This window comes from Podarcis erhardii (assembly GCF_964252035.2).
Source record: "Podarcis erhardii genome assembly, chromosome: 2".
In the NCBI taxonomy this organism is placed as follows: domain Eukaryota; kingdom Metazoa; phylum Chordata; class Lepidosauria; order Squamata; family Lacertidae; genus Podarcis; species Podarcis erhardii.
The window spans coordinates 5,424,676-5,451,280 of record NC_138498.1 but is presented as its reverse complement, the minus strand read 5'-3'; the positions used below and the strand labels follow the sequence as shown (position 1 = coordinate 5,451,280).

The window sequence follows — 26,605 nt, the reverse complement described above, 5'->3', positions numbered from 1 at the left end:
AAGGAAATATGATGAAGCAAACACTGCAAAGCACCTTGCAGTTTGCACTTAAATAAGGTGGCCAGGTGGAAAAGAAGGCAGGGCTTCTGCACCTTTAAGAGTTGTCTGGAAGAATTTCAGCAGGTGTGGCTCGTTATGCAAGTGACACCTGCAAAAATCTCCTCTTCTACAGCATTTCAGCAATCTGGCTCTCTTTTTTTAAATCTGTGATATTTTAGTTTTTAATCTGTGATATTTTAGTGCATTTTTGGTTTCTATGGAAGCCGCCCAGAGTGGCTGGGGAAACCCAGCCAGATGGGCGGGGTGCAAATAAATTATTATTATTATTATTATTATTATTATTATTATTATTATTATTATTATTATTATTATTATTACATCTACCCAGCCTGGTTTAATCCCCAATAACCCAGAACTACAGCTCAGACATGCAGACATCATGTTTTCTTTTCTTTTTTGGGTAAAAAAAGAACTACATCTCCCGGCATGCAATGCACCAGCTCCTTCTAAGGCAACAGCCACAGCCCGAGAGACTGGCATCTCAGCAGCCCATCTATAGGCAAAAAAAGCTCGAGTGCTTTCCTTCCTAGCTTTGCACAGGAGAGGAGGGATCGGGGGGAACTCCGCCCACTCCTGTCTCTTGAAAAATGCAGCCTCTGCTTAGCATAACGCCGATCCATTTTTGCTGCACGCCAGCCAATCGGGGGCGAGTGCCTGCGTGCTGACCTCAGAGCCCAACCCGCAGAAAGACTTTGCACACGTTCAGGGCGGAAGGAGGGAAGCGTCAGAGCGCCAGGCGAGAGGAACTGCCAGCAGCCCGAATCATGGTGGGTGCTTTGTGGCAGATTTGAGCGCGGCGGGAGGGCCGGGCGGGGGTCCAGGCTGTGCGGTTGGGATCCAGCCAAAGCAAGGGACCTGGATCCGGGGACTGCGGTTTTTATTCTCAGCCAAGGACCCGCGGGGGGTCACCTTGGGGGGTGGCCGGGCTCGGCGGGGAGCCGGCGGCAGCAGCAGCAGCAAGTCCAAGTGCGCACCAGAAGTTGCCAAGGAGGTCCTTGCGGGCAGAACTGCGCCTCCTGAACTCCCTTGCTGCTGTTCTCTCTCCCCCACCCCCGAATAGTAATCGGCTTTTCTCTGATTTCCTTCGCAGTGTGACTTCTCGGAAGACCAGACCGCCGGTAGGTGCCCGCATCTCTTTCCGGGCGCTCCCACTTGGGGCAGCACTTGGGAACCCCGAGGGCGGCGGCGGCGGCGGCGGCGGGCCAGGGATTCATTTTTAAACGTCGAAATCCTAAGGTTGAAACCGTGGGCGCCCTAGATCTGCTGAGGAGCCTGGTTTGGGGCTTATGACTCTTTCCCCCACCCCTTTCTCTCCTTCTAGCTGCTCTCTGTCCCTCCTACCCACCTCGCCATCACAACCCCGCAATGGTGAGTTCGTGTGTGGACAAAAGCGAGCCCCGGGTTAACTAACACGTTCCCGGCCTCCTTGCTAATACGCCCTTCCGCGTCTCCCTCCTCGCGGGGAGTTGTGTATTTGAGCATTGTTAAGCTAGGCCTCTGTGTGTGTGTGTGTTTGTGTCTGAAGAAGCCGGCTGCTCGAATGAAGCCTTTCTCCAAAGTTGTCCCCCCCCCCCGGCCCAACCCTTTTGCATGGGAATTCGGTGCACTTCAGGCCGGCGCCGCCGCCCGCTTCGTGGCTCCTGCATGATGCATTTCCTGGTTCGGGAAGGGACCCACCCAGATCCCCCCCCCCCTCCCGGCCGCTGCGCGGGGCAAATGCCAGCTCCGCTTTTGCGCGCCGGCGGGATCTGGGAATCGCCGGGGCGCGAGTTGACCCGGACAGCCCGTTCCCGAAGCCGGAGGAGCCGGTCGCGGCTTCTCCGGTTGCGCAGCAGCAGGATGCGCGCTTGGGCAAGGCGGGTGGAAATGGCTGCTTGCTCTCCCTCCTCTTGCGCCGCGCGCTTGGTGCCCGGCAGGCGGCCAGACTTCAGCCGGGGCGGGATCTTTCCCGCGGGCCGCGCAAGAGGAAGCCTCTGGCCCCCCCGCCCGCCCGCTGCTGCCTCCCCGGTTTGCAGGAGCGGACGAGCAAAAGCGCCGGGATTGTGTTCTCTTGGTTTCCTTATATGGGCAAGAAACTCATTTCGGAGCAGCCGGGCCTGGGAGCTGCTGCTGCTGCATTGGTACATTCCAGCCCGGATCCCAGGCGCTCGGAGGCAAATGAGGAGAGATTCCTCTTGGAATCCTGCAGCTCTAAAGGTCCGGGGGGGGGGGGGGCGAACAGCAGCTACACTGTGGCTGTAGCTTAGTTCACATCCCCGTCGGAAGCAAGCGGGGAGGCTCCATTAGTGTTAATATGAAATGTTTTAATATGAGAAATGTTTTATTTACTGCCTTGTGTTTGCCCAAGGTGCTTTGCAACCATGAAATACCATTTTGGTACAATAAACTGAGAACACTAGAACTAAAACTCAAAACTGATAACATAACAGTTAAAATAATTTAAAATCCATATCTTCTGTTATTATAGGCTGTGTCACCGTTTATTGTTTCTAAGCATTTATAATCTGCTTCCCTTGAATGTTTAATTCGTTAATAAAGAGGTAACCGTATAAAAAAATTACAGAAACCATAAGACCAAGTCCAATAAAAAACCCAAGTTAACAGCTCTACCATAAAACAAAGCAAGCTAGGCTACAGTGACAACAATTAGATTTTCCAATTGTTGGGATAGGAACTACAGTAAGTCACAAGTCGGTTCAGATGGTTTGATGTAATGGGACTCAAATTGCTTTTGCTTAGAATCATAATCATAGAATTGTGGAGTTGGAGGGGACCTCAAGGGTCATCTAGTCCAACCCCCTGCAATTTGGGAATCTTTTTGCCCAACAACCCTGAGATGAAGAATCTCATGCTCTAGTGACTGAGGGCTTGCTTGCATTCTGGCTGCTGTATTTTGCACTCAGTGCAGTTTCTGTACAGTCTTCAAGGGCAGCCTTATGTGCTACAGGTTGCAGGAGTCTCATCTGGACATGTGTAACCTTGCAGCTTTGGAAAAAGTGTCCCGGAATTGAGAGAGGCTGTAGCTCAGTGTTTGCAAGTAAAAGGCCCTAAGATCTATCCTCGACATCTCCAGTTAATGCATGTGTATCTCTCATCACACCATCTCTGCACAGAAAAAAGGAGGGTGGGGGAGCATAAAATGTCACCCCCACAAAGAACATCATTTGTGCCCTTTCCTCCTGGTTTAAATCACTAAATGGCTCCAGAAAAGGGAGTGATAAAAGAAATTCTAGGGTTATGGGAAACTGCCTTACGCTGGGTGAGAATGTTGGTCTTTCTAGCTCAGGATTGCCAACTCTGACTGGCAGTGAGTCTGTGGGGATTCAGGAAGGGGACGGGGAGATGCCAGGATTCGCACTTGGGACTTTCTGTAGGCAGAAGCTGATGCTCCATCCCTGAGCTGCAGCGTTCCCCACCCCCTTCGTCTGGGCCGGGATTATCCTTTCTGGTACCTTCTGCCAAGCAGGACAAGGCTTGTGGGTCACACACTTCCCCTTTGCTAATCCTTGTCTGGTACAAATGAGATCCTGCTGCTGGCCTAGGTGGCACTGCCACAGTTGTCCTGGGCGCGGCCCCGGCTGAGTCCTTTGCCAGGCGGGGGTGACCCTGTCGCTTCCTGCTGGGTGGGAGGCTTTGAGGTAATAAACACGCAAGCATCTTCAGCTGAACGTCCAGAGCAATTAGCTGCTTTGGAATTTGTGGCTGGGCAAAAGCATCATTGGAAACGGATGGGGATAATCTCTCTAAAACAGGTCTTCAATCTGGGAAGGGCAGACAAGGCACTGCAGTATGCGAAAATCTTAATAGCTGATCCTGAGTGGCTCTTGTCTCCTCCCCACTGATTTGCTACCACTTAAGCCCCACTGGTGTACCCTTGCATATAACTATATACAGTGGACACTTGGGTTGAGAATGTGATCCGTGCGGGAAGCACGTTCGCAACCCGCAGCATTCGCAACCTGCATCTGCGCATGTGCGGGTTGTGATTCGGCGCTTCTGCACATGCGCAAAGCGCGATTTAGCGCCTGTGCACAAGCGCCGAAACCTGGAAGTAACCCGTTCCAGTACTTCTGGGTTCGGCGCAGTGTGCAACCTGAAATCAAGCAACGCGAAGCGTCTGTAACCCGAGGTATGACTGTATTAAGTATGGACATTAAAATCCTCTGCTGTTAGGGGTCTTGTGGGAACTCACATAAGCAAGTCCCCCTATCTGAATTCCAGAAGCTGTAGCTGCCTCTGGATCCTTTTGTTGCTGCTTCTCCCTTCCCTAGGAGCAAAGTGCTCTTAGTTGTATGGTAAAAGGCACTCTGCCAGAGATGGGGTGCACCCTCTGTCGGCCTCAAGATATGCTCTGGGGGAACAGGGTGCAGTGGGGTGCTCAAGTGTTTGGGGAGAGTGGTAGTGGACCCACAATTGGTAGTGGACCCAGAATTGACTCCTGCCCCACTCTGGAGAGCTGAGCTGGCCTGAGCGAAGCAGCAGCAGCAGCAGCAGCTATATGCTGGTCTGCAGTCTGAACCAACAAATCAGTGGAGATTGGTGTAATATGAGTCAAATAGTTTTGGTTTGTTTGCATTCTGGCGGCTGCATTTTTGCACCTGTGTAGTTTCTGTAGTCTTCAAGGACTGCCTCATGTTGTAACGCTGCAGTAGTCTAATTTGGAATTATTTCAAGGTAGGTGTAAGCTTGCAGCTTTCAAAAAAGCATTCCACAATTAGGAGAGGCCATAGCTGAGTGCTGAAAGGCCACGAAACCACTCCTTGACACCTCCAGTTTATTGGATGCATGTGTCTCGCATTCTCCCTCCCATGTCATCCCCTCAGCTTAAAAGTGAAAAATCATTCGGGTGGTTCATGAGCTGTCCATATGACAACTAGACTTCATACAGCCCCAGAAATGTTCTCAAACTTACCCAGCTTTCTCTGCACATGGAATAATTAATATTCTGTATGAGACCTCGATATCAGAAGCTGCTAATGGGCACAAATGTAATGAAATAGGAATACAAACAAATTAATGCTTGAGTGCTGTTAACCTTCCTGGCCATTGCATTGGTGGGCAGGGCAAGATCTGATAAAGGTGGACTTAACAGGGGCTACACATTCCATTTTCTTCTAAAACTGTACTACTTGTACAATGGCACAGTCCTTTCAGCATCTGACCCAAGTGTACTGTAGGCTATGGAAGCTGATTTTCTTAGAGCCGAATAAAGTTAGGCCGGATCCAACTGAACAGGAGCCAGCGCATGGACTCTTGCTAGTGCTATGGTGCTTTCTACCCTCCCCTCATGACCCCCAGTTGACTTGGGGGGACGGGACCCTCAGAATAGCATATGGAGAGAGAAGAGGAGAGATTGTTCTGCCAGGCAGTTACACCCCTTGTTGCTGCCAAGACTCTTCCCCCCCCCCTTCAAATATCCATCCATCTGTCTGTCTTTCTGGGGGGTATATAGCCACATTCTCTGATCATTCTTGTCTGTCCTCGTCTTTCTATACAGATCTTGTTGCTTTTTAAGGCTCCAGTTTCTTTGTGCCTGAAGAAACTAGATCCTGCTTGGTGAAGAAACCGGCTGTGCCTTAAATGGAAGATTAGCTGCCTGCTTAACAGGAAGGTTGAATTCTAGGCTCCTGAAAGCAGTGGTGTAGGAAGGGGTGTGTGGCCCGCCATGGGTGTCATCCTGAGGGGGAGTGCCATTTGGCGCGTGTGCCGTTGCCCCCACTCCCAGCCGGAGGCAGGCAGGCAGGCAGGGGAGAGTCCCGCTGTGTCCGGTGAAATTCATGCCTAGGGAAGGGGGCATCTTATGGTAGCCTGAAAATATGTGGGTGAATTGTGTGGGTGCAAGTAGGCTGTCTTTAAAAAAAGGACACGCAAGAAACGGCCTCTGCTTTAGGAAATACACATCTTAAGGTTTGTTTTGAGTTTTATGCTGGGGGGGTGGGGTGGAGGATGTGAAAGGAATATGCGGTTTGGTGGCTTGTCCACTCCCTCCCCACAATTGTTTTGCGTCTTACCTCTTCACCTTCTGTGACTCCCTGCAGAGTTCAAGGAGGCTTTCCAGCTCTTTGACAGAACTGGAGATGGGAAGATCCTGTACAGCCAGTGTGGCGATGTCATGAGAGCCCTGGGCCAGAATCCTACCAATGCTGAAGTCATGAAAGTTCTGGGGAACCCCAAGAGCGATGGTGAGTGGGCTCTTTTACGGGAGCAGTTTTGGGGGGCAAAGGGTCTCAGTGCTCTCTGGAGTGAAAGGCCCCTGATCAGTGTGTGGTTTAAACGGAGACCACTTGGCTTTTATAGTAGAACCTGCAAACCTGGCTGCTAGTTTTTAAAAAAGAGTTTTCCTATGCATTAGGCTAGCAGTTGTGTGGACAAAAACCTGCCTGGTCATTTGCCCACAACTCAGAGACAGCTGAGCAAGACTCCCAGTGCAAGAGTGGGGGCCGTTGTTGCCTCAGGTCTTTGTTTACTTTTGCCAACAAAATGAGCAAATTTGTTATTAGAACTTACATAGATCACAAAATGCAGCTGTTCTTTATTTATTTTTAATATTTATTAAAGTTTCAAATTAATACAAAAAAGAAAAATACACAAAAGAAAAAATAATAAAAATACAAAAATACAAACTTAAAAAAGAAAACAGTTAAAACAAATATAATTTCCATTACTTATTTCCATTAACTTGTTTCCTAGACCTCCTCTCACCTCCCCCTTTTGTATTCCAGTTCAAATTCTTAATTCAGCAAATCCTTACAAAATGCAGCTGTTCTTTATCACAGATCCTGCACCTGGATGAAGTAAGAATATAAGAGGAATCCTGTGGGATTAGGCTAGTCGCCCGTCTATTTCAGCATCCAGCACTCCCAGGGGCACCCAAGCAGGCCCTGACCACAACGGTGCTGTTCCCACATGTGGCTTCCAGCAACTGGAATACAGAAGCAAAGTGCCTCCCCACAGGGGAGACCCAGGGCCGTTGGGTGGCTAGGAGCCCTTGACAGCCTTATCCTCCATGAATTTGTCTAATCCCCTGTTCAAGCCATCCAAGGTGGTGGCTGTCACTGCAAACTTGTGGGAACCAGTTTTAGTTTAATGATGTGCTGGGATGGTTCTCAACCTGTGGGTCCCCAGATGTTGTTGGACTACAACTCCCATCATCCCTGAGCTCTGGCCTTGCTAGCTAGGGGTGATGGGAGTTGTAGTTTAACAACGTTTGGGGACCCACAGGTTGAGGAAGGCTGTGCTGGGTGAAGCAGTGCTTCGTTTTGGCTGCCCTGAATCTTCGGAATTCAGCTTCATTTGGATGTCCCTGAGTTCTAGTACCATCAGAGAGGGGAAATGTCCACCTCCCCATCTGCTTTCTCTCAGGCGCCATGCATTCATAATCTTAATGCACCTAAGTTCTGAAGGCCAGAGGCCAGCCTAGAAAAGGAGCAAGCGAGAGAGGGAAACGTCTAGACTCCCCCCCCCCCCAATCCTCTGGGGCCACAACCCATCTATGATGCCTTCTCTCCCCACCCGCTTTGTGCTCTTTTCACAGAAATGAATGCAAAGACACTGAGCTTTGAGCAGTTCCTGCCCATGATGCAGACCATTGCCAAGAACAAGGATCAAGGCTGCTTTGAGGATTATGTGGAGGGGCTGAGGGTCTTCGACAAGGAGGGCAACGGGACGGTCATGGGAGCAGAGATACGCCATGTGCTTGTCACCCTAGGTATGGCTGGAGAAGACTTGGTCACGTTCAGGGGGCTGCCTGGCTGTTTCTAAGCTTGGCAGTTGAGAGAATTCATTTCTGACTTGCTTGGTTCTCCAGACGCTTTTCAAAGGTGTACTGCGGTGCCAAATCGGGTCTGAAGGCATGATTTCAACTCATAATGCTGAAAGAATCTGAAAAAACACCTGCCTCTCTAATTTATAGATGTCGATCTTGCAGAATAAAGTAGCTGGAATTCTTATACTGCAGTCCTATGCATAACTGCTTGGAACTCGAATTGTGTATCTTGATTGCAGTCATCTCCTACCGTGTGTGTGTGTTTGTGTGTACGTGCACACATGCACAATGTGGAAGAATTCACTGCTACAGAATTCCTGCAGCAAAGCATCTATATGGCCTTGGCCAAACCCATGGATGGGAGACTGCTGCAATCCTCACGTGTGATCAGGATACAAGATACTGGTTTTTCAAACTAGTGTTCCCTTTTAATCGCTTGCCCCATTTGTTTCAGAATGGAAGCTCTTGGGTTATTAACAGCAGATTGCTATTACCACAATCTCCCCCCTTTGTGTGTTGTCTGGGCATTGGGGTGCACCAATCCTTGAGTATTTTTGCTGGGCCCATGCATGCCCTGTTAGAGGAGAGAGAAGCCCTGATCCACAGTGAGCTTGTCACTTGACTCCTTTAGTGGGATGAGTTCACAAAGAGGGCTGCCTCTCCCAGAGAATCGTTTTCTCCTTCCACCTCAGAGGTGTCTTTCCCCCAGGACCTCTTATGCCTGTACGCTGCTGCTTGAACATTCTTCATTAATTGCAATACAGTACAGTGGTGCCTCGCAAGACGAAAAGAATCCGTTCCGTGAGTCTCTTCGTCTAGCGGTTTTTTCGTCTTGCGAAGCAAGCCCATAGGAAATTCGTTTTGCGAAGCATCTCCAAAACGGAAAACTCTTTCGTCTAGCGAGTTTTCCGTCTTGCGGGGCACCACTGTATTAGAAGACGGCTGTGCGTGTTCCAGTGAACATTTACTTGACTTCCCAAACTTGCATTCCATTCGTAGCCTGTACAAAAAGTTCTGCTTGTCACGCCAGCCAGTAATTCATCCCCACTTGCCCAGATTTCCTTTTTGTGACTCTTTAAACCAGGGTGCGTTCTGCTTGTTGCTTGTGATCCATTTTGTTAAGGGCTTTGCTGCGTCTTCCCTGGGTTTGCAACCTAGCCAAACCTCCTTAGCTCAACCTACTTTTCCTGCAGGGGAGAAGATGACTGAGGAAGAAGTAGAGATGCTTGTGGCCGGCCATGAAGACAGCAATGGCTGCATTAACTATGAAGGTGAGGGACAGAGATGGTGGTGACTTCTCGGTTGCTGTGCTCTGGTCTTGCGAGGAGGGGGCCCTGCCATCTTCCTCCGTGCTAGATAGATGAAGAAGAGCTTAGCGTTGGCTCGACTAGATGGCGCCTGGTCTGGCGCTTCTTTCGGTTAGACATTTCCTCATGTCTAAATGAAGAGAACATCACCTACAGAGCTCTTGTCTAATCTAACACTATGCAGGTATTCAGTTGGGGAGACCTGGGTGTGTGTGACATCTGTGCAGGCCCTCCTGTCCTTTGGTTCGCCTAGTGAGCCATCCTCGTTCCTCATTTCTGTATATGTGTGCACCCACACCTAGCCACCCACACCTGCGATGCAGTTCAGGAGGGTTCACGTCTGCCATGCTTGCATTCCATTGCTTTGTGTCGTCATGGGGAGTCTGCAGGTAACCTCTTCAGTCGGAAAGAGTGATGTGTGCCATTTAGCTTTTTGGGGTGATTGGGTGGGGGGGGGTCCTTGTCTGCGACGGAGTCTTTTGCCGCAAAGGCTCTCTTGACGGCATGTACACTTCAGGCAGGTTGTGCAGATAGCAACTCACAAAGACCGCAAGATCTCCTAAGGTGGTACTGTGTATGTGAGCCTCGAATGGGCTGGGGTGTGTCTTTTATGTCCATGTGTCCAGTTTTGTTTGTTCATTTGTTTGATCAATTTTGATGTTTCTTCCTTTCTACAGCATTTGTGAGACACATCTTATCAGGGTGAATTCGAACGGGGTACGCCTCCTCCAAACCTACCTTATTATATACCTTATATATTTTTAACAGCCTCCTTTTTTTTTGTTGACCTAAAAAAAAGGAAGATTTATGTTGGCGCTCTTTATTGTTACTTTCCCCATCCTCCTTGTTCAGCATCTTTCTCCGTTTCTCCCCATCTTCCAGCATGTCTCTGCATGTTGCTGACTCTCTGTAATCTGAGCAAGGGTGTCTGGGGAGATGAGGCAGCTCTGGTTGGCTAAAGCAAGACTGTGCCTGTGTAACCTCACAGTTGTGGGGCAGGGATGCCGGTGGCAGCAGGAGGAGCAGCTTAATTGTTGCAGTGATGAGAGTCACAAACTTGGAACTGTGTCTCCCCCCCCCCCCCAGTTGTTGAGTACTAGGGCCAGTGTTAGAAACTCGGTTATATAAGCTACTTGCCAAAAGGCACCTTAAACCTAGATTTCGGTTGCCACAGTGGCACCATTTTTTTGCAGTTAAGATTTATTATTATTAATAATAATTAATAATATATTGTTTACATTGCTATAATGCTTTATTTCGTAAAGGAAAAAGCAGTTTACATTAAAACATCAGATAAAACAATCCAGAATAAAATTCAGGCTTCAAGGAAAATATTTCGGATCCTTCTCTGATATTTTGTTTTTCCAATATTTATTTACCTGCTTAATTTATATAGCTGCCCCATAGAGAAGTAGTCTAGGAAGCTAGTGTGTGGTGTAGTGGTTAGTGTCGGACTAGGACCTTGGGAGATCAGGGTTCAAGTCCCTCCTCTGTCATGAAGCTCACTGGGTGACCTTGCACAACCTCTTGACCTACCTCACAGGGTCGTTGTAGGGATTAACTGAGGAGGGGGGTGAACCATGTACTCCTTGGAGAAAAAGGTGGGATAGAAATGCAATAAATGAGCTCTTCTGCTTAAGAAAGCTGGAGGGGCCAGCCAGATGGGGATGTCCGTTGCCAACCTAGCACCCAGAGATCTCCCCGTGGTCAAAATTAGACTGACGCCAGTCACAAAACAAGCTGGCCGCCTGGGGAATTTTGAACACTGACTGGGGCCTTTCTGTTTGGTTTGGAGATCTGGATCTGGTTGGTTGGCTGGCCAGATTCTTACCTTCCCTGTTTGCTGTGGGCCCTCCCACCTGTCAGTTTGCCTGATATTATATTTATTATTTATTAAATTTGTATACTGCTCTTCATCCTTAGATCTCAGGGTGGTTCACAAATGATACCACAGTAAGGGGAAGGGACGCGGGTGGCGCTGTGGTCTAAACCACTGAGCCTCTTGGGCTTGCCGATCAGAAGGTCGGCGGTTTGAATCTGTGTGATGGGGTGAACTCCCCTTGCTTTCTCCCAGCTCCTGCCAACGTAGCAGTCCGAAAGCATGCCAGTACAAGTAGATAAATAGGTACCACTGTGGCGGGAAGGTAAACTGCATTTCCGTGCGCTCTGGCTTCTGTCATAGTGTTCTGTTATGCCAGAAGCAGTTGAGTCCTGCTGGTTACATGACCCGGAAGGCTGGCTCCCTCGGCCTGAAGGACTGCCTTTGACTGGACTTAACTGTCCAGGGGTCATTTACCTTTTACCTTCCCTACCACAGTGAGAGCAGGTGTCTTGTTTTGGTCCACAGGCTTTGAATTCATCTGCGCAGTCAAAGGCATCATGCTTTGCAGGTGCTGACAATTGGCTAATTGTCAGCATTCACAAAGGGCTTTGCACAGGTGCCCAACCTCCTTTTGGCCCAGTTGCATCTGTACCTGCCCATAGGTAGGGCTTGTGGACTGAACACGTAGATGCTGCTTTACATACTGCTGTAGATGAGACTGGGGACATTTTCAGTCTGTGTTTCTGCTCAATAAGTGAAGCTGGACAAAGGCCTTGGAGACCAGGTTCTGGTCCAGGTGTGGGGAACCTGTTGGCCCACCAGTTGCTGAATTTGGCCATGCTGGCTGAGGCTGATGAGAGTTGCAGTTCAGCAACATGTCTGTCCAGCCTTTGCATGAATACCTCCAGCAAGCGCGGGGGGGGGGTGCGTCCCCAGCCACTCTACCCCTCCCTTTGCCCCTTTTTGTGACAGCTCTTTGGGGTTCCCTTGCACTTGTGCACTCCCACTTGTTTTCTCTTCAGTAGACACCCCAAATTCCACCAGACTTCCCTGCCCATTCACCTGTCTTTCTCTTTAGCCCCTGGCTCCCATTCCAGGATGAGGCTAGCAAGGAGCCCGATTCTGGGGGTGCTCCTTTTCCTCGCTCCAGGTCTGGTTGCTTAGGCTCCTTTATCTCCCTCTCATGGGGAGAGAAAATGCGCAAGTGGCAACAGCAGACGTCACAAATGACGTGGCCCAGGGGTGCTGTCACTTTGGGTGGGTGGGGCATGGTGGGTTGTTTTTGGGAGCTTTTGTACTGGAGCAGAGTAGAATGTGAGCCTGCCTAGAAGCCTTCTAGTCAAACTTGTCTTGGTTTGCTGGTAGTTGGGTCTGGAACGGTGCTTTGGCTGCAGCCCCAGTGTGGGCACCTGCCTGTAGCCTCAGGCTGAGAGGAGTCTTGTGGTTTCCAGGCTAGAGCTGATTGTGTTCACAGTACTGCTACAAACCTTTACCTCCCTCACATGGTGTTGGTTTTTATAATAGAAGGTGGTATTTTGAGTCACTCTTCTGAGATAGCAGAGCTATATAATTCTCTGAATGAAGCCTTATGTCTAAACCTATAGACCCCATTGTCCTCAAAGGCACACAGCATGGAAAAAAACCAAGATCATGATGATAAAACTATAAATCCTTATATTTCAAGTCATCTGGGGGCAAGTACGTTTGTATGATATTGGTCTAGTGGTGCAGCTCTTTCCCTCAGTGCATGCATTTAAAGGATTTGTCTTAAATTCTGCAAGAATTGAGGTTGCAGGGAGTGCAAAAAAAGAGGAGACTGAAGCAGGGAGATGTTGTACAGCTGAGCAACAGGGGAGGACCAGTAAAAAAACCAACAGTGTGCCACCTTCCCTCACCTTATTGAACAGTGAAGTCTAATCTTGCTTTATTTTTATTTTTTTTAAGCACAAATTGCAGTGGTTTTCCGAGTCTGTACAGAATACATGCAACCTTAAATAGGAAAAAAATTCACCTTTCTTCAATGTTAAAGGCAAAAGCAGTTTGGGTTCTGTGGCATGCCACAGAAAGTTGCAGTAAAATGTTTATTGGGGGTGGGGATCCAGTACTTCATTTTTGGGGGGCAAAATCTTCCACATAGCTGCTCTCATTGGGTACAGGGTGCATGGCAACCCCTCCAGCTCTTCAGCCCCCATCCTGCCCTCTTGGAAGTGTTTCCACTGGAACTGAAGGTTAATTGGACAGTCTTTCTTTAAGGGCCTGTGCTGTGGCTGCCTGCCTGCCTGCCTGCCTGCCCCTCTTCTCTGCCTAGGTAGGCTCAGTCGGAAAGCTGAGTCCTTTCTCTGCTGTAGCTGAGTGTCTCTCCAACTTTCTCCACTCTGCAGAAAGCAGAGCATCCTCATAGGTTCGACTCCAGAATTCTGATGCCTGGCAACTAGTTTTAGAAATGGCCGTATTTCCTTCTGCCCGTGTTGCCTTCTTGTTTCCTTGTCTCTAGTTATTTTTCCTGATTAAATTATTTATTAGAAGTGTTCGTTAACAGATGCGAGTGGGACTGGGGTGGGTCATAGATAGAGCCCCCAGGACATTGGTGCCAGAGAGGGGGGTGGGACTTCTTGTGTGATCCTCTACTGCTGGCAGGGACTGGCTTTAACCAAAACTCTGTTGGGAAGGGAGTAGAGAGGAAACTAGGCTGTGCTTGTTTGTTTCCTTCGCTAGCCTTTTTAATTTTGTGACCAAAGGCCATCTAAGAAGAAAATGGACACCAGTTTTAGCGTTTCTTGCAGCTGATATAATTAGCTTTGTGCTATTCCTCCATAATTCCAACATACACTACAGCACGTAGCTCTACAGCGGCTGTCACTGATGCCTTCCAGATGTTTTGCAGTACAACTCTGATCAGCCTCACTGTGATCCTGGGGGCTGATGGAAGTTGTAGTCCTAAAGCAGGAGGAGGACACCAAGTAGCCAAAGGCTACTGTGTAAAGACAGGAAAGCTCCTCATCTAGTGGAAAGATCGTTCACTGTCATTGCTAACCATGGATCCCCATGTTCTGGCAAGTCCCATTTCCCCCCAGTAGGTTTAGCCTGGTCCTACATGTTCTGTTTGTGCCTGTGCCTTTCTGACATCGGCTTTATTTTCTCTTCCCAGAGTTGGTGCGGATGGTTCTGAGTGGCTGAAGATCACCTCTAGCTCCTCCCGAGAACCTCTTCCAGTTTATCCTTAAAATGTTTGTGCCTTTTTATCTGTGTCTGAATCTACTTTGGGTTCCCTCTTTCTCCAGCCTCTTGGTTTAGTCCTTGAGGCGAGGGCTAAGGAAAGGAAGAAAACAACATTTGTCTGAAGGGGGTATTCCTGAAGGGCAGGGAAGCAAACTGCTGGCTTGTCTTGCATCACTTTATTTCCAGAAGTGTTCAGCTTATTTCCTCTTGGTTGCTTTAATAAACTGTTCCCAAAAATGTCTTACGAACACTGTGCCGTGTTACTTCTTGAAAACCAAGGTAGCTGCTGGAGTTCAGAGATCTTCAAACAGGGTTTTTCTTGTGATTCTGGTACCTATACTCATCTGAGCCAGTTTGAATTGTGTTGGAACAGTACAGAAAAATGCTGTTAGTAGCACAGAACTAAGTTTTAGCTATAGCTCTATTTGATGGACTACATCCTGAGAGACCAGGGTTCAGATCCTGACACTTGGCCCATGAAGCTTACACACTCTCAGCCTCACCTTCCTTACAGGGTAGCTGTGTGGAGAAAATGGGGAGAAATCAATGTCACCTTAAAGGAAAGGTGGGGTGTAAATGTAATAAGTCTAGAAGGCTGAGTGGTATCCAATGAAGTTTTACTCAGAGTAGACCCTTTAAAATTAATGAACACGGCTGCATAAAGTTGGGTTGCTGTTACAGGTTCTGCAAAAGTGGTCGTAGCATGTGTTTGTTTCTTCTTGCAACATCTTGCTGCTGCTCAGTAAAACCCAGTAATTCGTGGAGTACAGCTTTGATTCCCCTAGAACATATCTCATCAGGGGGCTTTGCCCTGTCAAGGAATAGTCTCCCTAGCCTGTCCTCCTTCACCATTCTTGGAAACAGTAGTACTGTCGTTCTCCATTATTACTACTATTTTTAAATGGCAGGAATTTGAAAAACCAAAACCTGAGCCTTTGTTAATGGCCCTTTCCTCAATTAATCCTAGCTGTCAAAATGTGACTGCTTTGAACAGAAGGGCACATTTCCTACTTTTGTAAGCAGCCTAATATGGAAAGGTGCCTGGAGCAGCACCAAATAAAGGCAACTGGGCAAGGCATGTGCGCCACACAGCAGGGTTTGAAGAGAGGGAGGTTTTGAAGCCTGTGGCGAGGGAAGGAGAGCAGATGCCACTGCCTAGTGACCACAATGAGAGCTCTGATAATATGCAGTAATGGCAGAGACAACCCTGAAAAGTGGCTTTTTCATGGTATGCAGCTGTAGGGCACCAGTCAGGCCTGTTACATGAATGTAATCCATTAAATGGAGAAACGTCTCATCTAGAAGGCCAAGCAGTAAGGCCAAACTGAGGTCCAGTAGGTTTTTTGTTTTTTTTGTTTTGTTTTTTTAAAAAGACAGGTTCCTTGTAACAATGCCTGGAAATAGAACTGTGCCTAGGATGTGAAGGGGAAAATGGTTATGTTTATGCCTACATATACCTGTCCTACTCCTACCTGGAGTAAAATTAACATGTTGCACATTCCCCCCTTTGACGAAGGATTTGTTTCTAAACTCTTACGGTTAAACAAAGTAAGGCTGGGTTTCTGTGCTTCAAAAAGCCTCAGGGTATGGCTGGGGGGTTTCAGGTACAGGATACAGGGCAGCACAACAAAAGTGGAAACATTGCTCCTCTGAAGTTGCACAAAGGAGCCGCATAAAGCAGTAAAGGTACAGAAAGGAACGGTGGACTTAACAATGAGCACACGGCAGACGAAGTTTATCCTGGAGTGGGTTACTTGTCATGCTAAGCAGAGCCATACAAGTGGCTTACTCCTTGTAGGGCAAGGAGCCCACTTTGGAGCTTTAAAAGAATTTCAACACTACACTTTTTTTTTTTGCCTCGAGCAACTGTACAAATGCCACTCTTAGTCCTTCCCTTCCTGTGCAAGAAATCCATGTGATGGAAAGAGAGAAACATCACACTCCTGAAGGACAAGGCATCGCTGTTATTTTTGTGAGAGGCAGCCCTATTTTGTGGGGTAATGAAAGAAAAGTATCACCGGAATCCCCTGAACAATGGAAATGGCATGGAAGTAATTTATAGCTTAACAAGACTACATGTGAAACGAACACAAGCAATTGTAAGCTGCAGCCGTGGAGTAACAATTTCTTCACACACCTCAAATTATGTTGCTTCATTGGAACAAATAGTTTCTCATGGGTGGCAGCTCGTTTAACTTTTAAAAACTGCTCACATTGAGTTGTCTTCAAAACCATTTCATTGTTTTTTGGTTCCCTGATGTTGACTGGGTATTTTTAAAATATATTTGGGGATCTCCTTTGCTTTAGTTGTAATTCAATCTAAGCTATCTCAACAAATAATAATTCAGCTTTTTGTGTAAAAAACACTCCAGATAACATTCTCTCCTTTATGTTTCTGACACCAAATAGTACTGCCCAAACTGCTGAAAACTACTCTTTCTTTAATGCATAAGCTACACATAAGTAAAATTTCCCTGCATCAGTGAATTTTTAAAAAATAAATCGCTTAGGTACAAACACCGTGTCCTCCTCAGGCTGCAATACCGTTTCCCCCGTAAATAAGCCCACTCCCAAGTAGACTGCCGTTTTCCCTGCAGAGGAGACGGAGAATATTTTTAATTTTTCTTTATTGTTTAAAAAAAAGCGAGACAGACACATACAAGGGGGAGTTAAACTCCCTTTTCAACCATGTTTAAAATCAAAGCCCTCTATAAATAGCAGTGGCTGTTTGGAGATAATTTCTTCTCCCTGCCGCCACCCCCACCCCAGCAATTAGAAACACCTTTAAATAAAGTCTTGGTACAACTGGATACAAAAAAAAGCATTGGGGACATGAGGTGGGGCAGAGACACACAGGGGAAGGGAGTCAACACAGCCAAATCCTCTTCCTCCTTGGATCACTATTTCGAAGCCTTTTTAAAACCCATCCAAATAGAATCCATGTTTAACACGATTTAGGGTTTTCCTGTCCTTCCAAGTGATCGGGGCTCACCGAGGAAGCGCCAAGAAGCACCGCTTGTAGCTTCTCACTGTGTGGGTGGGACTGGTGTGGCCGTGCTGGGACTGGGAGCAATGGGATCCGGCTGAAGTGAAGGCCCTTGATCTGGGTTGAAAGGGGAGAGAAGTGAGATTTTAGGGGAGGTTGGCAGTGCTGCAAATACAAGCATTACCTTGCTGCCACTTTTTTTCGTGTGATAAAAATGAGTGTTCTGGTGTCATTTATTTACTTCAAAACCCTAATGGAGGGAAATTTGAACATCAATATCCATTGCACTGGAAAGACTTAAAAGGCTCAGCCTCCCTATTCCTACTACCATGCAGTCTCTTTCGCCTGATGCCCTATCCGATTGCAGAATCACCTGATATTTCAGTACCCTAGACCCCATAGTAGGAAGGCAGTAGGCGATTGCATTGCCCCCTCTAATGCCTATCAAATCAATTTCAGAAAAGTTTATATCCCTTGCCAATTTGGGAGCATTTTCTTCCGATTCTAAAAAGCATCACTACAGTACAATTCGTTAGAAATACTTTAGATCCTGAAAGAGAAAACTGGTGAGGAGGTAGCAAATGAATTGCATCGATGTGCTGTCAGTTTCCTTTGTGTCAAGTTTAGAGAAGAAAGTGGTTAGCAACACTGCTTGCTGTCACATCCCATAGCAGATATGGTAAGGTTCCACAGGGCCTGCAAGACAGAGCTGTTCTACCAGGCCTTTGGTCAGGGCACAGCCCGACTCCCTCCTTTGGCAATCTTCACAGAACTTTAGCCTAATGGTTGCCATCAATTTGATTTGAATTAATTTTATAATGAAATGATTTTAGAATATTTTATTGTTGTTAGCCGCCCTGAGCCCGGCTTCGGCTGGGGAGGGCGGGATATAAATAAAATTTATTATTACTATTATTATTATTATGGCTTTGTCATTAAAGCATACTGTAATCTACTGCTGCCCAGAGGGAGAACCTAGGTCTCATTCCTGTTTACAGCAGAATGCAAATGGAATGTAAAAGACAACAAAACTGATGCCATGGTTATCTATGACTCTAGTGGAAATAATTCAATATATCAAGATGGCTCAAAGCAAGCCAGCCATGACAAGCAATACATACGAGATGCAGTTTCAAGCACTAACTCATTGCATGCTATTTCCCCTAATGCTTCTTTTTTTGGGGGGGGGGACCACAATCCTAGATCAGGGGTCTGCAACCCGCGGCTCCAGAGCCGCATGTGGCTCTTTTACACCTTTGCCGCGGCTCCGGGGCGGATACTAGCGAGGGGAGGAGGTGCATTGTGCGCCCCGACACTCCCCACTGTGGCGGGCGCTGTACTGGCTGTGACGTCGCATGGAGGCGGTGCATGCGTTAGTCACGCACCGTCCCGACGTCACCTGCCCGCCCACTACATTGTAAGGGGCATGTAGGGTGGTCACTGTTTTGAAGGGGAGTGAAGAACACACACACAAAAAAAAGGTAACTTGTTAATTTAACGTTTATTTCTATGAGGAGGAGTAATTCTGAGGGGTCAAACAAATAATAAAAAAGTGACAAAAAAGTTATTTTTATAATGACGAGTTTTGCGGCTCCCAGTTTTTTTTTCTTCGGAAACGAAGAAAAAAGGTCTTAAAGGTTGCAGACCCCTGTCCTAGATTGAAAAGCCATCTTCCAAACTCAAACAAGACAGAGATGCATAGGTATAAGATGATGCAATTCTACTGTAAATCTCAAATGTCACTATTAAAACAAGCTATCTAATTAAGTGAATATATAAAGATATGCATAGTTTGCACATCTACCCCTGATGAAGAAAGCGAAAGAAAGAATCCATGCCCGGATACTAATGACGTATAAGGCAAAATTCTGCCTCTAGGTAACAGTGAGCTTTGAGAAGCAAAAGGTACATAAATATGGTCACATGTAGAATGTAACTGCATATTGCATCCAATAGGGTTTAAAGATCCCACTGCACTGGACTCCTAAGCATGCAAGGTCAGGGAATGCACACCATTCACCTTTGACCCAGCCTATAGACCAAACATGTAACTGAATAAACTGTTAACTCCTTTTCTAAGGAATAGCTTTCTTCCCCCCCCCCCCCAATGTGCAAGACATTCTGAAGGCAAAGTGGTGAAGTTGATTGGATGCATATGTGTCTTGACTTCAGGCTGATTTATTCAACTCCAGGACACTCCTAATACATTTGCACAGCATTATGGCCACTTCACACATGACACTTTCCAAACATGGGCATAATTTCTGTGTAAGGCAGGGAGGGGGAAGAGAAAAAAAACTTCCTCCTTTATAGAATCTTGGCTTAAAAGGGACTCGGGAGTATCCAAGTTCCTGCCTGGGAAAGGGAAGCTGTGGCCCTTAAGATGCCTCTGCATCGTTCCTAATAAGTGGCCCTGCTGGATGGGGCTGATGGGATTTGGAGTCCAACAGCACCTGGTGGGCCACAAGTTCCCCACTCTGTCTGTCTGTCTGTCTGTCTGTCTGTCTGTCTGTCTGTCTGTCTCTCTCTCTCTCTCTCTCTCTCTCTCTCACACACACACACACACACACACACCATATTTTCTTGTGAATTGTAATGCATGTATTTTGCCACAGGAATGGAGGTGGGGGAGCTTCCGCAATGTCAAACGAAGCAGCCCTGAGCCCAATGACCTTGCAGAGCGCCTTGCATTTCTGTATGTGAAATCCTCTCCCCCTCTCCCACCCCGCCAAGATCTCTGGGTCAATTCTCACCTGATCCAACACCAGCATTTGAAAGGAGGCTGCCCTGCATGGCTGCCACGATAGCGGGGCTCTGGGCAGCTGCGGAACCGTGAGGCAGTGGGGTGGCAGGAGGGTGCAGGGTGCTAGCGATGTTGACGATGGGCGGATTAGCCATGCTGCACACAAGGTTACCATGCACTGGATGGATGGGCGTGTTAGCAGGGAAGTTAATGCCGATGGAGTCTGTTACGTTACTAGCCATGCTAAATGGGATGGAGGCAGGCATTCCGAAAGGCAGAGCCGAGGGGATATTACCAGCCATGGCAGGGTGAACGGTTGCTGGGACTGCCCCAGGGAGAATCTGGGAGGATGGCTGCTGGCTGGGGAACGGAGGCTGGGCTTCAGAGGGAGAGAGACACAGAGAAAACTAATTAAGTGTGACAGTTAAGCAGGCAAGCAATGACTTAACATGACCCATTTGCATCCAATAGGGTTTAAGGATCCCATTGCACTGGACTCCTAAGCATGCATGGTCAGAAAACGCACACCATTCACCTTTGACCCAGCCTATAGACCAAACTGGGCACACAAAAAATATATTCTTCAAAGCCAAATGTGTAGCAATCACCCACCCAGGAGACTGACTTGATGCTGGAATATATAATTTTTATGAACATTTATTGGGATGATTTGGAACCACAACCAGAAATGGTGTACCCCATAAAAATGTGGAAGTGTTGTCCAAGAAATAAAATGTCCAGCTTTATAAGCAAGGCTGACACGTTATGATTGCTGCGTCCACATTTTTATGACACTTGTGAATGTGCAGCTTTGGCTCATTTCACAGATTAGAGCCCAACAAGAACCTGTGGTCTGGTTGTATGTATGTTGCTCCAGTAACATTTGCACGCTACAAATGACTTTCTCATGCAAAGGTTAGTTGCAGTAACTTAGGATCAGACCACAGGGAACTGGGCCTGAATGCCACTGCAGTAGCATAGGAACTGAAGTTTACTTTTTCAGATTACCGGCTGGCATTAATCTTGTTTCGCACACAGAATAAAAGACACTCGAGTTCCTCAAAACCATGAGCCCGCTGTTGCCAATCTCATCTTCAACCCACATCTTCCAGATCTAAGCCTTTCTTCCCTGCCCTCTGAAGCACAACCACACAATTTACTGGGTTGTACAATCTTTAAAGCCTTTTCATACAACCCCCTCATGTGTACACTTAACATGAAATGGGGAAGCAGCATTATTCCCAGTGACCCCACCCCTTGACACCCACACATTCAGCAGGACCATGTGAAAACAAGAATCCTATGTATTTTATTCATCTAAAAATGTATACCCCACCTTTCTAACAACACTAGTATTCCGTAAGGTTGCTTACATAAATTAAAATCACAGTGCAACATGAAACATTATAAAATCACACTGTATCTACCACAAATTACAAGTCGAAAGCCGACTTTCAGCTGAAAGCATCCATTTTGGGGTTGCTGTAAATACCTAAAACACTCCCAGCAATGCCAGTGCAGACTCTCCAAAGGCTCTGTAAGCAGCTTGTTCCATTAGATCATGAGTAGAGATGTCAAATTTCCAAAAATTCTGAAGCCATGAAAAAAGCCTGGGCTTTCCCCAGTTTTTAAAAAGTACTCTTTACATACCGAAAGCCACTTTGTTACTTTAGGAACATAAAGTGCATTATGTATGAATTGGTTTACCACAGAATACACTTTATTCAGAACATAATTATGAACTGATTTTCTTTTTTAAAGTTTTTGTTACAAATGGAGCTACAAGCTTCTGAACTGTAAAGAATCTAGCATCTCTTTGGTTTTGCCAAGGGAACAGGTCCCTTCAGCTCTGGAGCTGACCTCAAAGAAGCCAGACCTGTAGTCTTTCTGCTCTGACTGCAGAAGCTCTGCAAAGCCTTAGCACACCCTTCCTAGCCCTGATATTTGCAATGTGAGAGATGAAGTCCAGAGCGCATGAAGCTTGTGTGCCCTTGCAGAGCACAGTTTCGTTCTGCCCTTGGTGCATCAAATGAAAAGCTTGTCCCACTTACCATGAGAACCTGCAGACGGCTGTCCAGTCTGACCTGGGCCTGTCTGTGGAGCTCCAGCGGCTGCGGGCTGTGGCTGAGCAGCCACTGGCTGCCCAATCTGTTCTGCTGGAGCCAAACTGCTGGGCTGCCCTACGGTGCTGGTGGCCGGCACAGAAGCCTGGGCGATGGGCATGGAGTGTGCAGCTGGTGCCAGAGGAGCCCCTGAAGGAGGAAGAGGCTGTGTGCCCACAGAGAGAGGCGGTGGCGGTGGCTGCTGCTGTTGCTGTTGGTGCATCTGCTGGAAATGTTGCTGGCGAGCGCGCATCTCAGCATACTTGAGCTGTTCCATGTGGAAGGCCTGTCGGTCAGCCAGGAGCTGCTGCCTCTGGTACTCTAACTACAGAGAGATCAGGGACAGGTTACGCTGTGCAAGTTCTCTATTCCAAACCCCCTCATGCAGTGCTCTCCCTCCCCTTGGTTTCTTTTTTTCTCCTAACATGGCCACAAATTCTTACTCCGCTGCACATGCTTTGTTACACACGGAGCCTAATGTTCCCAGGCATCTGCTGGAGCCAAATCTACTTAGCTCCAGCAGGTAACTGCAGCATGTGCCTTCAGAGCATTTTCTGGGCTTCCCATACGGACCACTGCCTGGCTGCAAGTAAGAAGAATTGTGGCTGTCAACTGTGAGATGTAATCCTTATAGCAGTCAAATACAACATTCTTTGTTTGCCTACAGTGGACGCAGACAGGGAGATGTTGATCCAGCCAGTTGAATTTCCTGTTCCACCTGGTCTGGAGCATCCTCTCCCTGCATGTGACCAGGTAGGTGGGCGTGACCCTTGCAGACCCCACAAAAGGTCCAATCACACAGCCATCTTTCTCTTTTGGACTTTCTTGACTCTTTCTTCTCTTGGACCGCACTGCTAGCTCTCAGCCAGCAGCACAAGGGCCCATCCTCACAAAGGATGTAAGCCACACTCTGTAACTGTAATTGCAAGCTAAAGCCTGCCTTCAGGGATCATACTGTGAACTGAATGTAAGTAAACTTCTTGTTACTGTTTAAGGAAGACTGTTGTGTCTTTATTTCGTTTTAAGAGGGAACAAAAGGGGCCTTACCAGGAATAAACTCCAATCTGGGCATGCCAGATTGGATTGCTTAACTAAAGAGATTCAAATGAATTTGCAAACTAGCTGCCTGCTGTGCAAAGGGGAATGAGCTCTGCTATATGACTCACAAGCGTGAGTGAGTGAGGAAGGATAATCCTTAATCAATATATCCTCTCCTACTATCCACAACATTCCCACATCAACTAGGGAAGATACAAAACAGAGGCTGTGGCTGCGCCTAGAGCAGGAGTTCCCACAAAACCCATAAGCGCATGCACACGCACGCACGCACGCACACACACATGTTAAGTTGCATCCCAGCATGGGGCTCAACCTGCTTTGGGCAGCGTAAGCAGTGCTGGCGTCAAGAGGGCGCAAGTGTACTCACTGCCTCGCGCTCCCGGTCCATGATGGTCTCCAGCTCCTCGAAGTGCCTTAGCTTGATCTCAAGCTTCTTCATCTGTGTCTCCACCAGCAAGGCAACCAGAGACTTGATCTTACGCTCTTCCACAGCTGCCAAGTGCTGCAGAGAAAGAGAAGAGAGGGTGGATCAAAGCTCTGGAAGTAGCATGCCCTACAGGATGGATGGCGGCTAACAGATTGAGGTTGAATCCTGACAAGACAGAAGTACTGTTTTGGGGGACAGGAGGCGGGCAGGTGTGGGGGATTCCCTGGTCCTGAATGGGGTAACTGTGCCCCTGAAGGACCAGGTGCGCAGCCTGGGAGTCATTTTGGACTCACAGCTGTCCATGGAGGCACAGGTTAATTCTGTGTCCAGGGCAGCTGTTTACCAGCTCCATCTGGTACGCAGGATGAGACCCTACCTGCCTGTGGACTGTCTCGCCAGAGTGGTGCATGCTCTGGTTATCTCCCGCTTGGACTACTGCAATGCGCTCTATGTGGGGCTACCTTTGAAGGTGACCCAGAAACTGCAACTAATCCAGACTGCGGCAGCTAGACTGGTGACTGGGAGTGGCCTCCGAGACCACATAACACCGGTCCTGAAAGACCTACATTGGCTCCCAATAGGTTTCCGAGCACAATTCAAAGTGTTGGTGCTGACCTTTAAAGCCCTAAACAGCCTCGGCCTGGTATATCTGAAGGAGCGTCTCCACCCCCATCATCCATTCCAGACACTGAGGTCCAGCTCCGAGGGCCTTCTGGCGGTTCCCTCACTGTGAGAGGCCAAGTTACAGGGAACCAGGCAGAGGGCCTTCTCGGTAGTGGCGCCCGCTCTGTGGAACGCCCTCCCATCAGATGTCAAAGCGATAAACAACTACCTGACATTCAGAAGACATCTGAAGGCAGCCCTGTTCAGGGAAGTTTTTAATATGTGACATTTTAGTGTCTTTATCTTTGTTGGAAGCCACCCAGAGTGGCTGGGGAAACCCAGCCAGATGGGCGGGGTACAAATAATAAATAATAATAATAATAATTTATTATTATTATTATTATTATTATTATTATTATTATTATTATTACTACTACTACAGAACTCTATGAAAAATCCAGAGACCAAAACTTCCCAGCAGAGGAGGACTGCCCTACCCCCCTTTCTACATCTTCAGAAGTTACCCCACACCTTAAGCCTTCATGCCTAAAGCAGGACTGAGAGATTGTCAGATTAGAAGCTGGGTTCAGAATTCCAACCCATGAGTCACCCAAGTGAGACAGCAAAAACAGAGTGCCTGAATGCATGGCAACATGACCAGCTTACTGGCCCTGCTAACTTGTTGGCTGCCTAAAACATGTCTCATACAATATGCCAATAATCCAAACAATAGCAGTGCAACTATTTTCCTCATATTCCAGAGGAAGGATAGAAGCCAAGAGATTCTGTAGCTTTCCTAAAGAGATCAAGGAAACTTACGGCTGAGGTGTGATCTGAACTAGGGACCTCACTGTATCCGTTGTATTGACTTTTCAACTTTTTTTAAAAAAATGCTTCTCGCTGCTGTTTAGCTTCATGTCATTTATAAAATTTGTAAACCACTTTATATTTTGGATTTGAGTTTGGATTTGATATCCCACTTTATCACTACCCTAAGGAGTCTCAAAGCGGCTAACATTCTCCTTTCCCTTCCTCCCGCACAACAAAGACTCTGTGAGGTGAGTGGGGCTGAGAGACTTCAAAGAAGTGTGACTAGCCCAAGGGCACCCAGCAGCTGCATGTGGAGGAGTGGGGAAGTGAACCTGGTTCACCAGATTATGAGACTACCACTCTTAACCACTACACCACACTGATGGGGTGGTAGCCTAGCAACTGCACGACTATATAAAAGCAGTTACAGGTAGTGTATCTGGTGTATCTGAAGAAGTGTGCATGCACACGAAAGCTCATACCAAGAACTAACTTAGTTGGTCTTTAAGGTGCTACTGGAAGGAATTTTTTTATTTTATATAAAAGCAATTTGCTTCCTAGAAGGTCAGTCCGAATGGCAACCCCACACGTCCATCTGGCCTATGGAGAAGCTAGCCAATCCTGCGGCCACTGACCTTTGCCTTCACTGCTGCCGCCGCCAAAGCTGCTGCCGCCGCCGTGGAAAGATTGCCCTCGCCTATGTCCCTCTCCACTTTGGTCTTCCGCTCCGCCTCGGCCTCCGCCAGATCCTTGGGCCCTTCTTCACTACCATCCTTGGGTTCTTTTTCCTTTTCCCCGTCAGCTGAGGAGGAGAAAAACAAATTATGGGCAGATGGGTGCGTGATCTCCTGGCCTACTATTGCTTAGAAAGAGGTGGAATATCCCTCAGTGCCTGGAGTTTATCACTGCACATTTTTTCATGCACTCAAAAGGCTGATCAGGCACACGTGGGATGGGAGGGAGGGAGGGAGGGAAGGAAGGAAGGAAGGAAGGAGGGAGGGGAGGAAGGAAGAGAAGGAAAGAAGGAAGGAAGGAAGGAAGGAATTTGTTGTGCCCCAGCCACTCTGGTCAGCTTCCAACAAAATATAAAACACACAATACATCAGACATTAAAAGCTTCCCAAAACAGGGCTGCCTTCAGATGTCTACAAAAAGTCATATGATTGTTCAACTCTTCTACAGGGCAGGTGCGACTACTGGGAAAGCCTTCTGCCTGGCTCCCTGTAGCTTCACTTCTTGTGGTGAGGGAACCACCAGAAGCCCCTTGGAGCTGGACCTCAGTGTCCAGGCTGAACGATGGGGGTGGAGACGCTCCTTTGGGTATACAAGACCGAAGCTGTTTAGGGCTTTAAAGATCAACACCAACACTTTGAATTGTGCTTGGAATGTTTACTTTACTGCTCTGTTAACTCGCCTTCTGTCCCAACACTTTTCACACCCACCAATGCTACTAACCAGAAGCTTTTAGATTTTCCAATGGCAGAGCTGTCCCATTCGCATTAGGTTCTTATGCCTCTAGGAGGCAAGTGGCATACTGCGCTGCATTTAAGTTAACAGTACCTCTGGCTGAGACTATAGAACAGGGTTGGGTAAACTGTAGCCCTCCAGATGTTTGTTAGACTCCAACTCCCATCAGTTCCAGCCAGCGTGCTCAATCATTACTGATGAAACATAGTTGAGCAACATCCGGAGGGAGCCCCTG

The 26,605-nt window shown here is 47.6% G+C and overlaps 2 protein-coding genes across 12 annotated transcripts in view; one reads left to right on the top strand and one right to left on the bottom strand.

The window, feature by feature from the left end:
- The first annotated feature begins 672 nt into the window (after positions 1-672).
- On the top strand, positions 673-14,421 carry MYL6 (myosin light chain 6). Of its 2 annotated transcripts, XM_081850597.1 has the most exons (7): positions 673-827; positions 1,151-1,178; positions 6,099-6,242; positions 7,595-7,768; positions 9,019-9,096; positions 9,810-9,849; positions 14,103-14,421. In XM_081850597.1, the coding sequence occupies exons 1-6, from the start codon at positions 825-827 to the stop codon at positions 9,836-9,838; spliced, it is 456 nt and encodes a 151-aa protein (XP_081706723.1). In that variant the 5' UTR covers positions 673-824; the 3' UTR covers positions 9,839-9,849; positions 14,103-14,421. The 2 variants fall into 2 exon arrangements, with proteins under 2 accessions (XP_081706723.1, XP_081706724.1); XM_081850598.1 differs by lacking the exon at positions 9,810-9,849.
- A 2,364-nt stretch (positions 14,422-16,785) lies between these two features.
- SMARCC2 (SWI/SNF related BAF chromatin remodeling complex subunit C2) overlaps positions 16,786-26,605 on the bottom strand; it is a 33,847-nt gene continuing 24,027 nt past the window's right edge. For 8 of the 10 annotated variants that reach the window (XM_081851670.1, XM_081851673.1, XM_081851672.1 and 5 more), the window contains exons 25-29: positions 25,539-25,705; positions 23,431-23,565; positions 21,954-22,329; positions 19,913-20,281; positions 16,786-17,276 (exon numbers count right to left, since the gene is read on the bottom strand). In XM_081851670.1, coding sequence (XP_081707796.1) covers positions 17,200-17,276; positions 19,913-20,281; positions 21,954-22,329; positions 23,431-23,565; positions 25,539-25,705 — 1,124 coding nt within the window. In that variant the 3' untranslated portion in view covers positions 16,786-17,199. The remainder of the gene's footprint in view (positions 17,277-19,912; positions 20,282-21,953; positions 22,330-23,430; positions 23,566-25,538; positions 25,706-26,605) is intronic. The other 2 variants (XM_081851679.1, XM_081851671.1) reach the window with 2 other exon arrangements.

What these genes read in the sequence shown, in the direction of transcription:
- MYL6 (XM_081850598.1), top strand. An exon ending in CTCGGAAGACCAGACCGCCG is followed by an intron (nt 1,179 to 6,098) that starts GTAGGTGCCCGC and finishes GACTCCCTGCAG; the next exon opens with AGTTCAAGGAGGCTTTCCAG. An exon ending in CCATGTGCTTGTCACCCTAG is followed by an intron (nt 7,769 to 9,018) that starts GTATGGCTGGAG and finishes CTTTTCCTGCAG; the next exon opens with GGGAGAAGATGACTGAGGAA.